The sequence below is a fragment of the Python bivittatus genome, unplaced genomic scaffold (genome assembly GCF_059951505.1).
Source record: "Python bivittatus isolate LINGU-HERP-01145 unplaced genomic scaffold, Pbiv_v1 ctg000080_np1212, whole genome shotgun sequence".
NCBI classification, from domain to species: Eukaryota; Metazoa; Chordata; class Lepidosauria; order Squamata; family Pythonidae; genus Python; species Python bivittatus.
The window spans coordinates 36,607,791-36,627,785 of NW_028277035.1; the positions used below are offsets into that span (position 1 = coordinate 36,607,791).

At 38.7% G+C, this 19,995-nt stretch overlaps 1 protein-coding gene across 2 annotated transcripts in view; it reads right to left on the reverse strand.

Annotated features, from left to right (window-relative positions):
* Nucleotides 1-19,995, reverse strand: part of CAMK2A (calcium/calmodulin dependent protein kinase II alpha) — a 135,543-nt gene that overhangs the window by 37,970 nt on the left and 77,578 nt on the right. For both annotated transcript variants that reach the window (XM_088133853.1, XM_088133852.1), the window contains exons 4-7: nt 13,600-13,654; nt 10,692-10,757; nt 8,081-8,153; nt 1,463-1,565 (exon numbers count right to left, since the gene is read on the reverse strand). In XM_088133853.1, the coding sequence (XP_087989979.1) occupies nt 1,463-1,565; nt 8,081-8,153; nt 10,692-10,757; nt 13,600-13,654 (297 nt within the window). The remainder of the gene's footprint in view (nt 1-1,462; nt 1,566-8,080; nt 8,154-10,691; nt 10,758-13,599; nt 13,655-19,995) is intronic.

Below are 19,995 nucleotides of genomic sequence, written 5' to 3' on the forward strand. Positions count from 1 at the left end.
GGAGAAGAGCAAGGCATTAAGGGCTTACTGGTCAGGGTATATATTGTTACCATCTCTCTAAAAATATATCCGTGGAACAAAAATAAGAAGCAGTGTCCTACATACAACACGTGTGTGTGTGTGTGTGTGTGTGTGTGCATAGATATATAGTTAAGCCTGCCAACAAAAATCAATTTTCACATGTACCAGTCATGCATCCATGTTATCCACTTCTGATCCAAGCCATTAGTACATGGAGGCTGCATGCACTTCTATACACACTGACTTGTGGGAATAAGTTCCACTGAACTCAGTGGGATTTACTTATGAGCAAACTTGTATAGAATTGCATGAGAGTACAGAGGGCACTGTAGAAACTCATTAGCTCTTTCTAGGTATATCTTTGGTTCAGATGTGATTAATTCAGTCATTATATCATCATAGTTTTGCCTTATTTAAAGAATTTGTAATCGATTATCTTATTTCTATGAACATGCTCTTATAATGTATTGACTATATGGTTTATCTCATTTTGATGTACTCAGATCTGCTTGAGGTACACTTTTTGTATTATTATAGGTAGCAGGTCTATATATGTTTGATATGATCTTAATAATATATTTGATAAACATGGAATTGTACTAGGTTATATGTCAACCCCCCCCCCTTTTTTTTTTTTTTAAGAAACACATTTTCTATATTATTTCTCACTGGAGATTATCAGAGCTAACTTAAAGATAAACAGGATCATACAGTTATGCAAAATACAAATAAATAGAAAATAGTTTACAGAAAATAGAATAGAAAACTATAATTTCATTCCAACACAAGGAAGATGGGGTGTACATATATCAGTATGTAAAAATGAAGCAGCAAGTTCTAAAGAGATTGAAATCTATGAATAACAGACTAAAAAACATTCTAGAAAAATGATTATGTTTAGTAAAGCAGCACAATCTGTACAGTTTCCAAGATCCTAAATGGTAAATGATAAAAATGGGATGTACTTTTGAAGTGATTTAATCTAATAGCTCTTAGAAAATGAGACCATATCCCTTTTTATCAGCCATAAAATATGGAGAAAACATGGAGAAAAATCTATGTGGTTGCTAGGAGCTGATAATGACTTGATGGCACATAATCAATCAAAATGCCTAAACAAAATGGGAGATTAAAACATCCTTTGCTTCAGTTTAATTTTGAAGTAAAAGCCATTCTTAATTTACAGAAAAATTAGAATCATGCAGGTAAGTTTAACATTTCTACAACTAGTGCCCTAACTGGACAGGTCCCTTTATCTTTTTTGGAGAACCAGAAGAAAGTATTAATCTATCACTTTCAGAGGGTGCCAGTTGTAGAAAAATACTAATTTACAGAGGTGCAGAATTAATGCATTGCTCCATTTTACTGAGATGAGCAGTTACTATGCCAATTGCCCGAAACAAAAATGGAACATCCACAAGCCCAATTTCTTTCTACTCACCAAACCAAGCCTGCTGCTCTCCTTCCACTTCAATGGCAAGACCAAAGTCAGCCAGTTTAACAGCGGCTCCCTTCAGTTTGGATGCCAGCAAGAGGTTCTCTGGCTTTAAGAGGAGAAAGAGAAGAAAACAATTTCAAAAATACAAAGTAAAAAAGGTCCCCCATTTCTAAGTGACTGAGATGCAAAAGGGTTATATATACACCTTTACATCTCTAAGAATATGAATCTCTCTTTCTGAGAAATGTGAAGAGTAGTATATTTATTTTTAGTAGGAAGGACCATGAGCAAAAATAATGCCAAAACTCAAAAAATGATGAATAGGAAGAGGCTGTGGATGAGAAGCAATGTATAGAAAGAATGATTCCTGCAAAAACACGAGGTTGAAAGATACTGTATAATGTGTTAAGACAGAAAAAAGATAGCTGCAAATGAGAGGCAAGAAATTATTTAAGATTAATAGGCAAAGAAAATGCAGTTATTTTGATGAATAAAAGTCATTTAGGAAAGAGCTAAGTGAATGGAATTCAGAATAAAAGCGATGAAATGCTTTGGTGTAAAACTGAAGTGAGGGAACATTGAAAGAAATACTGTAAAGGCTTGTACGGGAATGATAGTGATATGTCAGAATAAAATTGAAATGAATGATATTAACTTAGATTATTGCAATTTGTTCTACATGAGGCTAACAGTGAAGATGATCCAGAAGCTACAGCTGATTACAGAATGTAGCTGCACATTTACTGGCTGCCTATGCTAATTGGTTCGATAAAATCACACCTATCCAGGCCCAATTCAAGGTGCTGATTGTTGTCTATAATGCACTCTAAGTCTTAAACCCTCATTTCCTTTGGACCATCTACTGCAGGGGGAATCTGCCTGCCTCACACAGCCTATTTGGGAGAGGGCACTGTAAGTTCCCAGCCCCTGAGGTCAAAAGCTCATAAGATGGCTTTTTCAGTAACAGCTTCCTCATTATGGAATACTCTGCCCTGCTTAAGTCAGAATGGCCTCCACTTTTCTATGGGATGGCGGCTAAAACACTTAATTTTCACCCTTCAACAGTTAGCAGTAGCATAGGGGTACTTATTTGTTTGTTCATTTGCTTATTACCCACTGCAGTCCAGAGATTCTTGGCAGCTTACATAAAGTATAAAGCCAAATAAAACATCAGTATAACTATAAAACAATTAAACAACCGCACCCACACAAAAATGTAAGCGATAAAAATAGAACATGAAGAAATGTTAGCCAAGAGGGGACTGGCCTGATCTCAGATGGGAGGCTGTTGGTGCTGTCATGGAAAAACAGCTTCTCCTCACCTCAGGCCCCTGGAGCTCCTGAAAATGTGGGATCAGTACCAGTTTCTCTTTGTTTGATTGAATTGGTCGGGCTGGTACTGGTAGGAGTCAGTGGTTCTGCAGATATCCAGGTGCCAACCCATAAAGGTTTAAACCAGCAATTTAAATTGTACCTGGAACCAATTAGCAGCCAATGCAAGGTCTGCAAAACTTCTCTTGTATGCCCTCAGTGATGGGAGCTGGAACGTACATGGGCCACTGCATTTTGGACTAATTGTACTTTCTGAGTTTTTAAGGGGAACCCCAAGTGGAGGGTGTTATGGAAGCCCAATCGGTGGGTGATAAGGGCATGAGTTAGAGTAGGTAAGTCCTCCTGTCTCAGGTAGGGTCCCAACTCATGCAGCAGCTGAAGCAGGATGTAGGTCCTTCTGGCCACAGCTTCCAACTGCTGATCCAGCAGGAGCCATGAGTCCAAAAGAGCCCCTAAGTCACAAATCTGTGCCCTGACAGGTAGTGATTGTCCAACAAGGAAGAACTCTGACAAAGAATCTCTGCATATATAATTTTTATCAAGGATTTTAATTACAATAGTAAAAAAATACAACAATACAAACTAAACTTAAAGAAAGAAAAGAGAATAGAAATAAAGAATAAAAAGTGCAAGAAAAAAGGAAAAGGGTCAGGGAAGCTGTGTGAGGGTGTGAGGGAGGCACAGCGAGGGTCAGGGAGGGTGTGCAGGGGTATGCAAGAGCAGTGGTCCAGGTTGGGCAGGTGTGCAAGGGTGTGAGGGTGTGCATGAGAGGTATAGTGTGGGTCAGGGACTGTGTAAAAGGGTGCGAGGAGGTGCGCAAGAGGTGCAGCACAGGTCAGGGAAGGTGTGCAAGGGTATGAGGAGGTGCACAACAGGTGCATTGCAGGTTGGGGAGGGTGCACAAGGGGGTAAGGAGGTGCATGAAAGGCACGGGTTGGGGAGGGTGCACCAAGATGTGAGGGGGTATGCAAGAGTTTCAGCGTGGGTCAGGGAGGGTGCATCAGGGTGCGAGCGGGTGCATGAGAGACATGGCATAGGTCAGGGAGGGTGCACGGGTGGGGGACACTTACCCCAGTGATTTGTGACCTTCTGTGCTGGCTTCCCCACTGACTTTCTGGGGAAGCTGGCAGGGAAGGTTGCAAATGGCGATCATGTGATCACAGGGCATTGCAACCAGTTGTAAGTGCGAACTGGTTGGCAAGCACCCAGATCGTGATCACATGATCACAGGGGTGCTGGAATGGCTGGAATTCTGAGGACTAGTTGTAACTACCATTTGTTCAGCACTGTTGTAATGTTGAATACCTGTACAATAACCTAAGAAAGCCAAAATAAATCTGGTTCCCTTGAGAAGCTACTTATTTTTTATAGCTAATTCCAAAATCTTATAGTGAAAGTCAATATTCCAAATTTAACTGGATCCTTAATTTCTTTATAACTTTCTTAGATTAAAATCTTATTTAACTTTTTGCTGCTTATTTCAAATTCTTTAAGTTCATAAGCTTATAATTAATTTTTCCTTTGTTCAGAGTTGAAGCTAAACTCACCTGGTGACTTTTCAGTCTTGTTATTCCAAAGGTCTCTAATAGCTTTAAGATGATTAATAGACAATTTCCAAAAGTGATTAGAAAGTGAGTCTTGTGAACTTAATGCCCTTTAAAAAGCTCTGCTGCGGTTGCGAGCAAGTTGTCTAATCCCTTCATCTCCTGGTGCTCAAACCTGCAGAAGACCACTGTACTGTGGTCTCCTCATGAGGAGCAGCCATCCAGAGCACATGTGGGTGATCTCCTGTCCTCTCCTTGTCCAGAGAGATTCCAAAGAACCGGTCTACTGACCAGTTCTTCAGTCTTTGCCACAATCGTCGGCTCCACTTTCATGGAGATGTCTTCAGTTCGCCATGCCACCCCCGGAATTTGTGGTGACAAAGAATCTCAATATATCCACAGCAACTCAAACTTACTAGGGTACAACTTCAGCCTGTTGGCTCCCATCCAGAACCTGACCTTCTCCACGCATTGGGAAAGGACATTGACAGCATCTCTTTCAAAGCCTGGGTAGCGATGTACAGTTGGGTATCATCAGCATACTGATGATACTATACCCCAAACTACTGTATTTGATTATCTCTCCCAGTGGCTTCACATAGATGTTAAAAACAGGGGAGACAGAACCAATCCATAAAGGAAGATTTAACAGAGTGTGCAAATTATTGTGCAAAATCTTTAATTTCACATGCTAGCAAAATCATGCTTGTGACCATCCAATGCCAGATTTTCAAGCTGTCTTTAGAAAAGGCTGAGGATCATAAGACATTATTTCTGATGCATGCTCGATAATTGAGAAATCCAAAGAATACCAAAAAGAGGTCAGTATGTGCTTCATTGCTTATAGAAAAGCTATATGTTCCACATCAAGCTGTGGAATGTGCTTAGAAAAATGGAATCCCAGAATATCTCATTATCCTCATGGGAAACCTATGTAAAGGTCAGGAAGCCACAGTATGGACAGAACATGGTGCAACAGATTGGCTCTAGGTTGGCAAAGGAGTGAGACAAGGCTGTATACTTTTCCCTTATTTATTCAACCTATATGCTGAATATATATTTAGGGAAGCTGGATTAGAAGAGGATGAGTGCAGTTTTAAAAGTGGAGGAAGCAACATCAAAAACCTGCACTATGCTGTTGACACTACTCTAATAGCTGAAAATGTCTTTTAGAATCAACCATCAATAGTAAAGGTACAAGCAGTCAAAAAATATGAGGCAGACTGGCACTTGGTAGAGCAGACATGCAGGTCTTGGGAAAGATATTCAGATGCTGTGATGTGTGTATAACTGCAAAGAACAGAATCATGCAAGCAATGGTATCCCCTGTGACACTCTATGGAAGTAAAAATTGGACTTTGAAAAACAGGATGGGAAGAATATTGACACTTTTGTCTTTAGTATTGAAGAAAACTCCTGAGAGTACCATGGACAGCCAAGAAAACAAACAAATGGATCATTGAACAAATCAGTCCAGAATTCTCACTCAAGGCACAAATGACCAGGCTCAAATCATCCTTCTTCATGCACATTATGTGAAGACTCTGCCCTTTAGAAAAGGCTCTAATACTGCGAAAGGTGGAAGGAAAGAGAAGAGGACAACCAGCAGTAATGTAGATACAGATACAGTGGCAATGAGTGCACTGTCAGAAGTCCTGAAAGACTAGGTTAGGGAACAGGTCATCATGGAGAAAATCCATCTATGTGGACACTAAGATCAACTTGATGGCACATAATCAGTCAATCAATCAAAAGCTTGTGTGGGGAAAAACTGAACATTCAGCACATAGTTCAACATTGTTTAATATATTTATGGATAAATTTATAAGGAATGCTTGTGATGTTTAATATATTTATGGATATACAGGTATGCAGAAGAAAAATCTTGTGGTAAAGCTGGAGATGTATTGGTTGGAAGCTTTAATGTGTATGTACTTTCATGAGCAGAAAATGCTGTGCTACTGGCTGAGAACTCAAATTATTTGCAGTGAATATTATATAGTCTGTATGATGCAACAAGTAACTGATATGAAAATTAATGTATTGAAGAGCAAGTTAGTTGTGTTTAACAGGGAACAATTAAAAACATGGCAAAAAAAAAAAAAAAACCAGAGTAAGAAGATTAATTTGTCTCTGTTGGAAGAAACTCTGCTAAAGATGGGAGAATGGATGGGAAAACATTAACCTGTACACCTGCTGGTAGAGAGGTAATAAGTGGCATGTGGTCTGTTGTTGTATAAGAGTGTGCTTCCACTCACCTTATTATTTGGAAGTGAGACTTTCATATCTCAAGCTAAACATAAACATAATGTGAATGCAGCAGTGGGAATGGGGTTCTTAAACAGTGAAGGCAAGAATGAATGGATGGTGAATGAATGGATGAAAATAAACTGAACATAAAAGTGAATGACCAGTATGAAAGAAAAAACATTGAGATGGTTTGGCCATGTAGAGAGAATGAATGAGGATCAAATCACAAAACAAATAAATAAAAGAGTGAATAAACTGAAAGGAACGTGAAGATTGAGAAAGTCATGGTTGGATGGAGTTGATGAGATTTTCCAAGAGAAAGAAGTGAGAAGTTTAAAGAACAAAAGGCAATGCCTGAATTGGTCTATGGTTGTGGTGAAAGCAAGAATGGAAAGAAAGGTATAGTAAATGGGGTTGCTGTAAATGAGATTTCATTAGAGTTCCTTTTCTCCTAACTCCTGTCTATAGTTACTCTTTTACTGTACTGTACTTTGCACAATGCTGCTTGTCCCACAAGAAACAGCATTAAAGGTGTTTATGTAATTTGTACTGAGTTTTCAAAGACTGTGACACTTACTGGGGGGAAAATGAGTACTGTGAGTTTTATTTCTGAGCGAGGATACTTACAATTTTTCTGTAAATGTGCTTAGGATTAGAACCCAAAACGAAAAATGTCTGGACTGTTGCTCTAGAAATCATAGGAGTGATAGTTCTAAACGAATTAAAGGGGAGCCTTTGTATAAATCAAGAACAAGGCTTCAGTATTGTAATATCAGCCTGGATGTAGAGCTATTCCATGTTTAATGATGAGATGACTAGTTCGATAAGATTTCCCTTCTCCCATGCTTCCTCCCAGCTGTATACAGTATATCAATGCATACATTTCATATGAGAAATGAAAGGTGGAGGTCTTTTAAATATATTAATAAAACTGTTCTCCATGCCAATGTTAATACAGTCCATAAGGTCCATCATCTCCTATTAGTATTCTCTTAGACTGAGGGTGGTGGCACGCATGACTAAATGTTCTTCCATGCAAAAACAGATAGGTTAGACCAGTGTTGTCCAAACTTGGCCACTTTAAGATGAGTGGACTTCAACTCCCAGAATTCCCCAGCCAGCATGGCTGGCTGGGAAATTCTGGGAGTTGAAGTCCACTCATCTTAAAGTGGCCAAGTTTGGACAACACTGAGTTAGACCCTCTAAAATCTACTCGCTTTAGTTAGGACTGATGTAGTTATTTTCTGCAGTCTAAATTTTGCACAGCTCAGATGAATTCACCATCTTAGTTGGAAAAAGATCCAAGAGACCTATAATTCTCTTAAACGTCAGATCCAGTGTGCCAACTATGGACCTCAGCCAAAGATATGCAGTAAATCAACAAGAAAAGACTTTTACTTCATGGAGGAGACTTTCACTCTAGGTTTTGCGAAGGAAGTTTAACCAGAACAACGCTTTTAAGTTATTTCAATCTTACAATATATAAATATTTTACCTTTAAATCACGATGCACCACACCCATCTGATGACAGTGCAAGACAGCTTCCAAGATCTGCTGAATACAGTGGCTAGGAAGAAGAAACATTGTCACATTTATTTGACACTATGGGAGATGACCTGCAATAAAGTTTCTTGGTGATCTCCATTTCATGTTTCAACCCTTCTCTACTTCCTATCTTCCCATGTGCCTTTCTGCTGCGAGTCAAGCAGAATAGGCTTTCATTACAATCTTAGCTTACTTAAAAAAGAGAAATCTGATTTTCTACTGAAATACAGAATCATTAGAGTTACTCAGGTTTCTGTGAGAAATAAAAAAAGAACCTAGAGGGCTTCTTTATGAGGTGATAGCAAGAACAACCTGATCATTTTCTCACATAAACAATGACTTCAGATGGGATGGCAATCCCACCAGGGCTACCATAACTGGGCTGCAAAACTCCAGATAGCAATGAGATAGCAGCAAGGAGGTCCAGAAACTGCTATTTGATGCCATTTAGTGTTCATTAATATTTGGCAGACTTGATGCGGTAGCCATAAGAACCATTTTGTTCATTTTGGTAGATCTCACCAGGGTAGCTAGATGAAAAATACGTATCATGCAGGAAACACAAAGACACAGGTGTCAGAACAGACAGAACAATCATCTGTAAAATGAAATGACTCAATTCACAGATGCTAAAATGCAACTGGTTTTCAATTTCAAGCCTAAGCAAATTTGTATGCATTGAACTGGATATCTTTTGTCTTCTGCATGGAGATCTCATGGATTATCTTCTCTGTGTTAGATACAGACATCCTCTTGAATTTGCTTTACAAATTGGAGGAAATATTTACCCCACAAAGGCTAAATACCTGCCCAAGTCAGTATTACATTAAATTTTAAATGATTACATTTAAATTGGAAATTCAGATACAAATTAAGTACCATAAACATGCAATTAACTGAAGAGAATAGGAAATTCATTATTTGTGAGATTGAAAGGCATCAATTATTTTTGATTATCTACATCAAGGAGAGCAGATCTTTGACTTAGAGAATCTTTCATGAGAATACTGAGGTCCACCAATCTCAGCTGCAAGATAGTTATCTAAGAAATCACACATATGGTGGGTCCACAAATTATGCCAAGCATAATTTAGCTTCATGGGGTTCAGCTTAGCATGTTGTGTAAACTTGAGCTATTTTCTATAAATCATACTTTATGATGAATATGTTGTGTGCACTCAGTCATTTAATAAACCATAGCACAACATGATGTATGAACCCCTGTATAATATTGACTGCAAGACATGGGTCCTTGCCAATCTCCTGCAAGCTATCTGAATCTTCATCAAGCCTTGGCCCACCTGTAATAAAAACAATATTTTTCTCTTGTTTCAGTGAAGTCAAGCTTGGAGATACAGTATACAGCATCACAGATTGCTCCTATTCTAAAAGGAAAAATTTAATAAAACTCTACTACACTAATAGTTCAAATATAGTTCTAACAGAGGGAACAGGCAGATCTAACAGAGCAATATAAGTTCTCAAAATTTCAAGTTTAGAACTTGGGCACAAGTTTTCCTAGACAAGTGTTTCTCAATTTTGGCAACTTTAAGATATGTGGACTTCAACTCCCCAAATTTCCAAAACTGCATGCCGACCGTGGAATTCTGAGAGTTGAAGTCCACGTATCTTAAAGGTGCCAAAATGGAGAAACACTGTCCTAGATAGCTGGTGTGGGTCTTCCGGGCTGTGTGGCCGTGTTCTTGAAGTTTTGTTTCCTAACGTTTCGTCAGCACCTGTGACCGGCATCTTCAGAGTGCAGGAGCACAGACAGGAGCAGTTCTCTCTGTGCCCAGGGTGATGTGACCCTTCTGTGGATATTTATAGAGATCTGGGGGGGGGGGAAAGGGGGGATTGGGGGTGTGTGTGGGGGGTTGAGTTACTGAGTGGCTGCTTGTTGCTCTCAGGCACACTTGCATGCTCTCAGGCACACTGGACACAAAATCCTATTTGAAAACACAGAGATACTGGACAACACCAACAGCCACTATACCAGGCTATACCGGGAAGCCATTGAGATTCACAAACACCAGCACAGTTTCAATAAAAAAGAGGAGAGTCTAAAAATCAACAAAACCTGGCTACCAATCCTGAAAAATACAGCCTGCAAAAGGTCAACGAACTCAGCTCAACCATCAGGACATGTGAACAGTTCACACAATGAACTTGCTAATCACCCCCAGCAGCCCCTCGTTAACAATTCAATAGAAGAAAAAACCCTGCCTAATCCCCAGGAAGATACACACAGATTCTGACACCAAAACAAGCAGCCACTCAGTAACTCAACCTCCCCCCCACACACCCCCAATCCCCCTTCCCCCCTCAGATCTCTATAAATATCCACAGAAGGGTCACATCACCCTGGGCACAGAGAGAACTGCTCCTGTCTGTGCTCCTGCACTCTGAAGATGCCGGTCACAGGTGCTGGCGAAACGTTAGGAAACAAAACTTCAAGAACACGGCCACACAGCCCGGAAGACCCACACCAGCCATCGTAAGCCGGCCGTGAAAGCCTTCGACAATACACTGTCCTAGATACTTCATTACTTCCAGTACCTACCTGGCATCTGCTTCACTATAGTACTCTCTGGCAACAATGTCTTCAAACAGCTCCCCTCCAGTTACACTGGAAAGAAATGAAAGGAGAATCAGCTCCCATTGATTGACAACACATAATAATCACATGCACTTGGAAAAGGCCTTGACCCAAATTTAGGTAAGTATCAGACAGAAAGTATTTAATTGATACAGGCCAAATTGTCATGTATAGTGTGCCCACTCTGTGCTCTCAATCTCATGATGACCCCTTTCAGTCTTAATCTGATTGATACCAGTTCTTATATGGTATAGTTATCCTTACCCAAGTGCATAGTCACGTGCCTCATCCTATGATTTATTTTTTCCACTTCCATGATTGACTGTAGGGAATAACATACAACTACTGTTTTATTCACAGATATAGAGTGCCATAATAAGCTAGCAACTATGAAATGTGTATATGTGTGAAAGAGCAAGGTACTAATGCATAAATATATACCTGAAGGATATTGTAATTAGCATATTTACATAAGATAGGTTGTAAGCAGAGGCAAGAATGGGGGCCTTTTTTAAAAAAGACCTTGCATGTCATGCTAGATTAACAGGTCCATAATAGACTTATGCATAGCTATGAGGAATGACAAAGCAGAAAAGCTGTGGAGAATAGCTTTACTTTCTAATCTGCCCGGATACTTTCGGAGATTACCAGAATGAAGTTAAATAGGATTTTAAAAAGGATAAGTCAAGGATAAGTCAAAACCAGATACTCCCTCAAGGGTAGGAGCTTTACTGGAAATGAGTGAAGATCATACTTGTGCGGGACCAATAAAGGTGAATGAACATTAATAGGTTGTACTGAATACACTGAATAAAAACATAGTGAAAGGTTGAAAGGTTAAAGCTCAGAAGGGCAATCACAGCTTGACATTTGAACTGCATCATTTGGATAAAGAATGGTAGATGTCCAATCAAGGGGGATGAAGACATACTTTGGTTCTTTCAAGTTGAGAGCTGAGAGATTGGGGGATGGGGTCAATCAAACAATCAACTTTATTATGGTCATTGACCAATTCAAAAAAGAAGAGGAGAAATTCTGAGACAGTTAATAAAAATTGTAATAAAACTAATTATAATATTCATGTGCTCAATGTACTATATATTCTACAAATACTAAAGCAAAACTTAAAGAAATAAAATTACATTGGTGAGACAAGAGTAAATGCAAACAGAATGGATCCGGGTGGCCTATAAACCTGACTACAAGGGGAGTGGTTAGATGTAACCAGTGATCTTTGTAATATAATATAACAAAACATGGCAGGATTGGTGGGACAGGATTTGGAAGAAAATCTTCACTGCTGGGAAAGAAAAGGCATTTGGGGTGTCTGTGGATCTAGATTATTGTCAATGAACGTAGTTTGAAGAAAAATTGTAAGCCTAATTCACACATTTGATCATGTGTAACCTCATGTTTCTTTTATGCATGGGTGAGATTTCCACCACCATGTACATATTTTGTTTTATTTGCATAGTGTCTTGGCCATTTCGTGGAAAGGGCAGGGGCCTTTCAGCACCCCAAATTCTATACCCTGTAATTTGTGAGCGAGGTATTAGGTTTTTCAGTCCCTAAACCAGTGTTTCTCAACCTTGGCAACTTGAAGACGTGTGGACTTCCACTCCCAGAATTCCTCAGCCAGCAAAGCTGGGAGTGGAAGTCCACATGTCTTCAAGTTGCCAAGGTTGAGAAACACTGCCCTAAGCAGTCTACAAAGTAGTCTGTCTCAATGTATCACTGTAGTCTTCAAATCTTGAATGACAGGATACGGTACCTAGAGGCTTACAGAGCATGTATGTCTTCCCAGCACTTGCCACCTCAATACTGCTTGCTTGCCTTCTTGGAATTCTAGGACCATGTTTCCACTGCACTCTTGCTCTCTTGGTAGTGGCAGAAATAAAGAAACCAAGAGCAGCCTCTGGGAAGAACGGTTGGAACAGAATATCTATTTTGATTATGTGAATTTTACAGTAATAAATGTAAGCTGCAACAGCAGGCAGGATCTTTTAAAGAACCGAGAGAACAGTGCAAGAGCAGCTGGTTCTCCAGGGACTCCATGTTAAAGATGCTAATTTTTGCTCTAATAACTTTGAAGGACTGATCTGTATAAAGAATAATGGCAATTCCATTAAATCTGCATGTCTCATAAGGGGACGCTTAGATGCAATCATTTCAGAAGTTGATGAAAGTTCCAGATGTTGCCATTCTCCATTTGGAACCCTCCCAGATTTCCCTACCACATTTTCCATCTTTTATGGAATTAATTATGGAAAATCCCTTGAGTAAGAAGAGAGGGAACAGTTGTGTTGCGTATTTTGAATAGCTGTTGCAGGAAACACCCCTAAGATCTAAGCCACTTAGTTACTACTTTCTGATCAGAACTGGACACAAGCTATAGAACAAAGGTATCTAAGAATAAATGTCAGCATCTCAAGGTGGGAACAGAGATAGACTTTAAGAGAGCTGAAGCTACTTTGGCAGAGTGATTGTGTTGTCACTTGACTCACAATTGATAGTCTGGGAAGCTGAAAAACCATCCAGAAAAAGGCCATGGCAACCACTTCTATATTGCTCCCAAGAAAACTGCATGGATGGAATTGCCGGGGGTCAAACTTGACTCACAGAACCTTTGCCATGCTTCATGGTTTCCCATCCAATGGTGACTAATGTTTTTTGTAGAACTAACCTGTTTTTCTGAAGATGGTAACAGAACAACAAAAAGCAGTGTATATACCCCATACACTGCAACAGATCCAATATGCAACATGGAATTCTCTGGAGAAAAGCACCCTATGGAAGATGAAGTAGGTGTGCATGTTTGTAGTATAATCTTACTACTTCATGGAAAATTTCTGGACTTTCTGTAATTACTTACAGGTCAAATATCAAATAGTGGTGTGCCTCTTCTGATATGCTGTCATGGAGTCTCACTGCAAAGATAAAGAAAACTCGGGATTATTATTATTATTATTATTATTATTATTATTATTATTATTATTATTATTATTATTACTGCTGCTGCTGCTGCTGCTGCTGCTGCTGCTACTTATCCAATAATCAAAATTCTCTACAATTCTAATTGTATAACAATATAATCCTTCAGTTCTGTAATACAGTAAAACAATGCTTCACTGGTATAATATACAAATGCAAGGGCAGAAAATGAAACAATATTGAAATCCATTTTTTTTCTTTTTCTCAGTCATGCCACCTTTTCCATATTGCGAGCTGTTGAAACCCGAATACGTCTGGAGGATCCTGCAAACACACAGATATTCTGATAGACCATGAAAATATTGCAGAATTTCTGTGAAAAATTGATGATACCAGACCGTGAAACTAACAAAATAGAAAGTTTGGATGTCATATAATGGAGAAGAGGGGAAAGAGGTATGAAATCAAGGGAAGGCAGACCACAGACTTGAGACCAATAGATAAGGTATTTTGTGTTTGTGCCAAGATGTGGGTTGAATGGTTTAGTATTGTTGCTGAGAATGGAGAACTTATTTGCTTCACTGAATATCCAGTTCACTCATTCAGTTAGTATATATTAGTCAGTAACAGTTTTCAGATCTTTGTATTGTGTGCTTAAAACCTAAGCAGGAGTGAAGATGATAGGGCAACTTTATAAGCTGCAACATCAGCTGCGATGTTGCTCTACCACCGCACACATCTCATCTAGGTTCAGAGAAAATACACCCATTGGTGCATAACACTATTTTAAGTTAAAGTAGGAGATGATTTATTGCTTATAAGTTGTCATAAAGCAGTCAACCAGCCATTGCTTGAAGACTTAGCTGGGTCATGGATGAGGGTTACCCTAGAAATTTTCCCTTGAATTAGCAATTAAAATGTGTTGCAATTTAAGTGTTAGTTCAGATTCAGGTGAAGTCATCAATGTAAATCAGAGATCTGTGAAAACATTTTAATGTTATTTAAAATAGGGAGATCCTGGGTATTTAATGTACTTCTGTCTATGTTCAGCCTGTAGGTTTTTAAATCAATACACAAATTTTAAGGCACTTTATGGAACTCAATCCCACAAAAACATTGCAGAAGAAAAGGTCTGAAACTTCTCGTTGCTCAGAGAATTGGGGAATGAATCATAATTTTTAGCAATTTTATCTGGAAACCACTAAGATCATCCAGTTTACTTTGTTTCGAAGCATGCTGGATCAGGGTGAAAGCTGAATAATATTATGTCCAAGAAACTCCCCCCCCCCTCCAAATAGCAATTGAGGAGACTCTGAGAAGTGCCTTAATCAGGTTTAGACTAGGACAAAAATGTTTTACTCAGAATTTTGTGCTTGGAATCCAACAATGAAAAAGATCCAACAGATGCTTTCTACCCAGCCAATAGCTAATTACCTTTTTCTGCTTTATCCCAATGTTCATCCCAGGGTTTTCCATAATTTGCTTGGCAGGATACCACAGCTTTAAAGGAAATCTTACTGTGACAGCATTCTAGCAGGCAGGATGTCTTTAGCTGCTTGGCTTGATATGATATTCTCACACAAATTCTTGTGGACACCAGCTATCAAGTCAATCTTCCACACCCCACACCCCACCTGGAGATGGGTTCCATGTCCAAAGTGATACTGCCTTTACTTCAGCTGCAGCTCAGAGTAAAAGCAGAAGCAAAATGAGGGGCATACTACAGCATACAAGAAACTTGGTTAATATGTAAAAACATCCAAATCCCCCCCCCCCCACACACACATTAAAATGACCATAGGATTTGGCTTTTCCCATCACAGGAATAGTGTAGTGAAAAATACACAAAGAGGAGAAATCGATATCAATTTATTACAGAAATTTAAAATCCATAGAGCTGAAACAGAAAGGAATTATTATTGTAAGAACTTGCACTACTGGACCTCTTGAATAGCCAGTTCTTTAGGAGGTTACCAGGCTAGCTCAATAGATTTACAGCATCTGAACAGATGATGCGTATTTCAGTTCTGATCTAATGCTGACATGTTTCAGAATTACTTGATACTTCTGAATCATTACAGATTATGGTAATGGACTACAGTTAAAAAAAAAAACTAAGCTAAAATTTTGATTTTACATAAGTTTGCTAAAAATCTAAATACTACTAAAATTTTAATCATAACTTTTGCACAGCCTTTTGAAATTATCCAGTTCCTATCTGTTCTGTGCTACAACTAGAGAAGTAAAGGCAATTCCCCCTTAAGACAGATTCACTTGATGACTTCGATACATCTATGAAGCTTTCTTAACAGCAGTACGGGCCTGGTTGCCACTGTCTTCTTCTGGCATGTTTTTCTGACCTACCAGTCTAGTGTACGTACTTGTGATTTTTGGGTGATTTCCCATACAAGTAACCCTGTTCAGCTTTTAAGCTGTGTTTAAGAAAGAACTATTTCCAAATGGAAGGCAAAGCTAACCATTTGTGATAAAGAAGACTAGGAAGATCCTAAAAGCATCCAGAATGTGGATATGATAGAATGTGAAGGTGGCAGATTAACCTAACTTCCCTAACTTGATATCCTCCAGCCTTGTGGTGATTTTCCAGTCTCAGAATTCAGCCAACGTACCTAGGTGGGAGGAAGCCAATGTAAAAAGTAAATAGAAATTAACATTGTGATGCATCCAAATTCAGGGAACAATGGAAATGCATTTATGTTATTGTTGATTTTGAAACTATAACTTGTCTATTGCTCATGTGTATTAATAATTTTAATATGATCACTAAATGCTCATTCCACCATAAAAAAAGAAAAATCTACAGTAAAGATGACACCAATAGTTCCTAGGGAATGCAGATGTTTCAGAATCACAAGACCTGGTCTCAAAAACATTAAGCTTAACATTCCTCCATGCTAGAAACTGATGCACACTAACGCTAATGCATTTTAAAATTATTCTTTCAAGGTTTGATAATCTAAACAATTATAGGCTTTCTCTGAAAGTTCTGAATGTTAATAACAAAAAATCTTTCTTAAAACTGATTGGTTTTTGGCTCAAAACATTCTCCACACAGATGGGAATTACTGGGGCACAATCCTTTTAGATTTATTATGAATTTTTTTTGGCGCCCACTAGAAATTGAAGGAAAAATGGTTTAGTAGATGTAAGACACATTTTGCAGAAACATGTAACTCTTCTTGAAGACCACCAGGGGCCATGCTATTGCAAACTGGCATAGTGCAGTTCAGTACGTATTTTTTTCTGGAAATGGAAAGTTATGAATGTAAATTATTATCTAGAAATGTCTCCATTCAAATTGTGTCTCTGCTATTAGGTAAGAGGCTGTACTTTGCTCTCAGTTATTTTCACACTTTGAAAAGAGAGAGTAAATGGAATGCATCTTTCAATGAAAAGGAGTTTCCTCTTTGCTTGATTCTCCTCTCAAGTCTCCTCCAAAGGTGGAGGGCTCCTTTGGAGCAGATGTCAGGGTACAGAGAGGCACGGGGGGGGGGGGGCCAACAAAAGTACCACCACTGATCACTTTTGCATAGTGACTTCAGTATAATTCAGCATGACATAGATGCTCTTTCTCCTGAACTCCAATTTGCACAACTCTGTTCTGCATATTCAGACATTTTTTGATTCCCACTTTCTTATGTATTTGATTTTTTCCTAATATTTTGCATCTCGTATCATATATGTGATTAATTTTCTTTATTCTTCCCAGACTTTTTGGCTTAAGGTATAAAAAGGTAACAAGATTTAAATCTGATTTTATGGTTTTCTTTTGCATGCTCTTTCACACAGCATACATGAAAGTCAATTCTTCCATAATGTCCTTGCTTCTGACATTTATTATCCAAGTCTTCATTTATCTCATGAAAGCTTTCCGAGATCAAATATGACCCAGTGATTAGTTTATTGTACCAACTTTCACTCACGATCCAGCACAATAAAATTATATATGCTCTTCCAGGTATATATCAATATATGAAACGTATCTGGTTATGCTAGTCTATGACCATGATACAAATTGATTTGATTTGAACATAACTGAGTTATCAAATTACTGCAGTGGAGATCCAATTGACAACACAGGGATAACCAAACTGATCTACCTTACAGGTTTTTTGCAAGGGCTAATTAATAATATATGTGAGGCACTTTGGACAAACATTATATAAATACTTAATTATTATATTACATAGTGGAAGAAAATGTTATATAAGGAAAATGTGGCAGTGACAGAAAACAGAATACCAACCTTGAAAAGATGAGAAGATAGGAGAAATGATAGTAGAAAAAAATTACTTTTATGATGCTCCAGTGAAGATTTCCTACGATATTATATGTTTTTGCTTGCAACATATTTTATTTCCTAGCATGCTTGCCTTGGAATTTCTTTCTAAGTTATAAAAACATCACAACCTTTGTTAAAATATTATCATCTTCTGCAAGTCTGCACTGAATTTGCTCTGAAATTTATTACAGCACTCGAAATTATTATAGGGATTTATGAGTTTTGCGGTGCTTGAATGAATCTTTTTTTTCTAGTTCTCCACTGTACATTTGAAGATTTGAGACATGGCTGTTAATCCTATCTGTTTGCTCCCTATTTCCATGCCCACCTAACAACAGGCACCCTGATGACAGGCATTTGTATTTAGTTACCAGTATAGTAATATGTCTGTTTATCCTATTTTTCTCCCTCTGTGTTCTCTTATCCTTGCCTCATTGGGTTTTTATTTCTGGGGTGGGTGGTGGGTTGGTACTTTAATCCTTATGTCCTCTGTCTTACATATTTTATATTTGTAAAGGTCAAACAGCACAAACAATATCACATTTAATTTGGACTACCATCAGACCATGATAGAAGATGGGGCTTTCTACTATGCATTATCATTCAAAAATGAATTTTGACCAAGACAGATCAAATCTTGCCATTCCCAATTTTCCAGAAACTTGCAAGGCATGGCAAGGCAAGGCAGGGCGGAGGGGAGGGGAGGGGAGGGGAGAAGACTGTGCATAGTTACTTCACTATTCTTGGTTTCAGTGCTAGGCAATAATCCATTATATGCAATTTCAGATGGTTAATGTCAGGGTCTAGCTGGACACACCATCTGAAGATGGACAAACTAAAGGACCTATCAGTTCAAAAGCCAAACAACCAAACTCAAACACATACCCTTCAGGAGCTGAGTCATGAACATATGAAAATCCTAAGAGTATGAGGAATGGAAAACACCTGTTTAAAAGGTACCTTTCCAGAGCCTGACCTTAATAAATCTAGCCTGTTCAACTTAAGTGGGGAATGAAGGAATCTTGGATGTCTATGGCTATCCCAGTGTGAGATTCACAGCTGAAACAACTTGCGTAAAGCTACATCTTGGTGTCTGCTCTTTGCCCAGCTTCTTGAAACCTGAACTGGATATCTGCTACTGTCTTTGTCTCCTGAACCTGGCCCAGTAGCATACATAGAGTCAAAGCAGGGATAGTGGCCATGTTGAGGCTTCCAGATACAATGGGCCTTCAGTCTTTTGAAAAACCAGACCTGTTCACGGTGCTGCAGGGCTGGCAGGTACACCCAGAGAACCCTTAGAGCACCATGATGAGTGGGGGCGGGGGGGGGGGGTGGCACAAAGAAGTAGGCTGTGGGCAAGTGCTAAATTAGGTTATGAAAATTGCCATAAATGGCTATTGTATCACCCCAAAAATACTTTTGTTGCCCAAAAGAATGAACTATTCTAGTGCTCCCCAATCTGGTGCTCTCCAAATGCATCGTGTCTACATGATACAACTTCAAAGCTTTTCCTCATCTTCAGGCTAAATTGTCAGCAATTAGTAAGGAAATGGAGGTGATAATAGAAATAGTTATAGACAGGCACCAGAAGCAGTACCTATATAGATTTAGTTTCTTATGTTGTCTTGTGAAGAATCAAATGACTCTGTAATTGGATTTCACACCTCAATAGATTAATGCTAGCTATTCTATTCAAGAGATGTTCGTTAACTTAGTTAACTGAGGAAGGAAGAAAGGAAAACTATTTTCTTTTTAATTTTCTTAAAATAACTGATCTGCAATAAGAGGTGCTGCAATAAGGTGTAGTTAATGAGCTTACAGACGTACACTTACACAACTCAGGGAATTTAATTGTTATAATGAAGGAAATCTGTAGAAGAGCCATCATAATGATTTATGGTATGAAGGCACCACATGCTGTCTCTTCACACTACGTGATGCACAAGGGTTCAATGCAGAGATGGGCCTCTGCTTCAGAAAACTGAAAATTGATCCATGTAATGTCAAGTTTTGAAAAGAAACCTGGGGCTTAAGAGG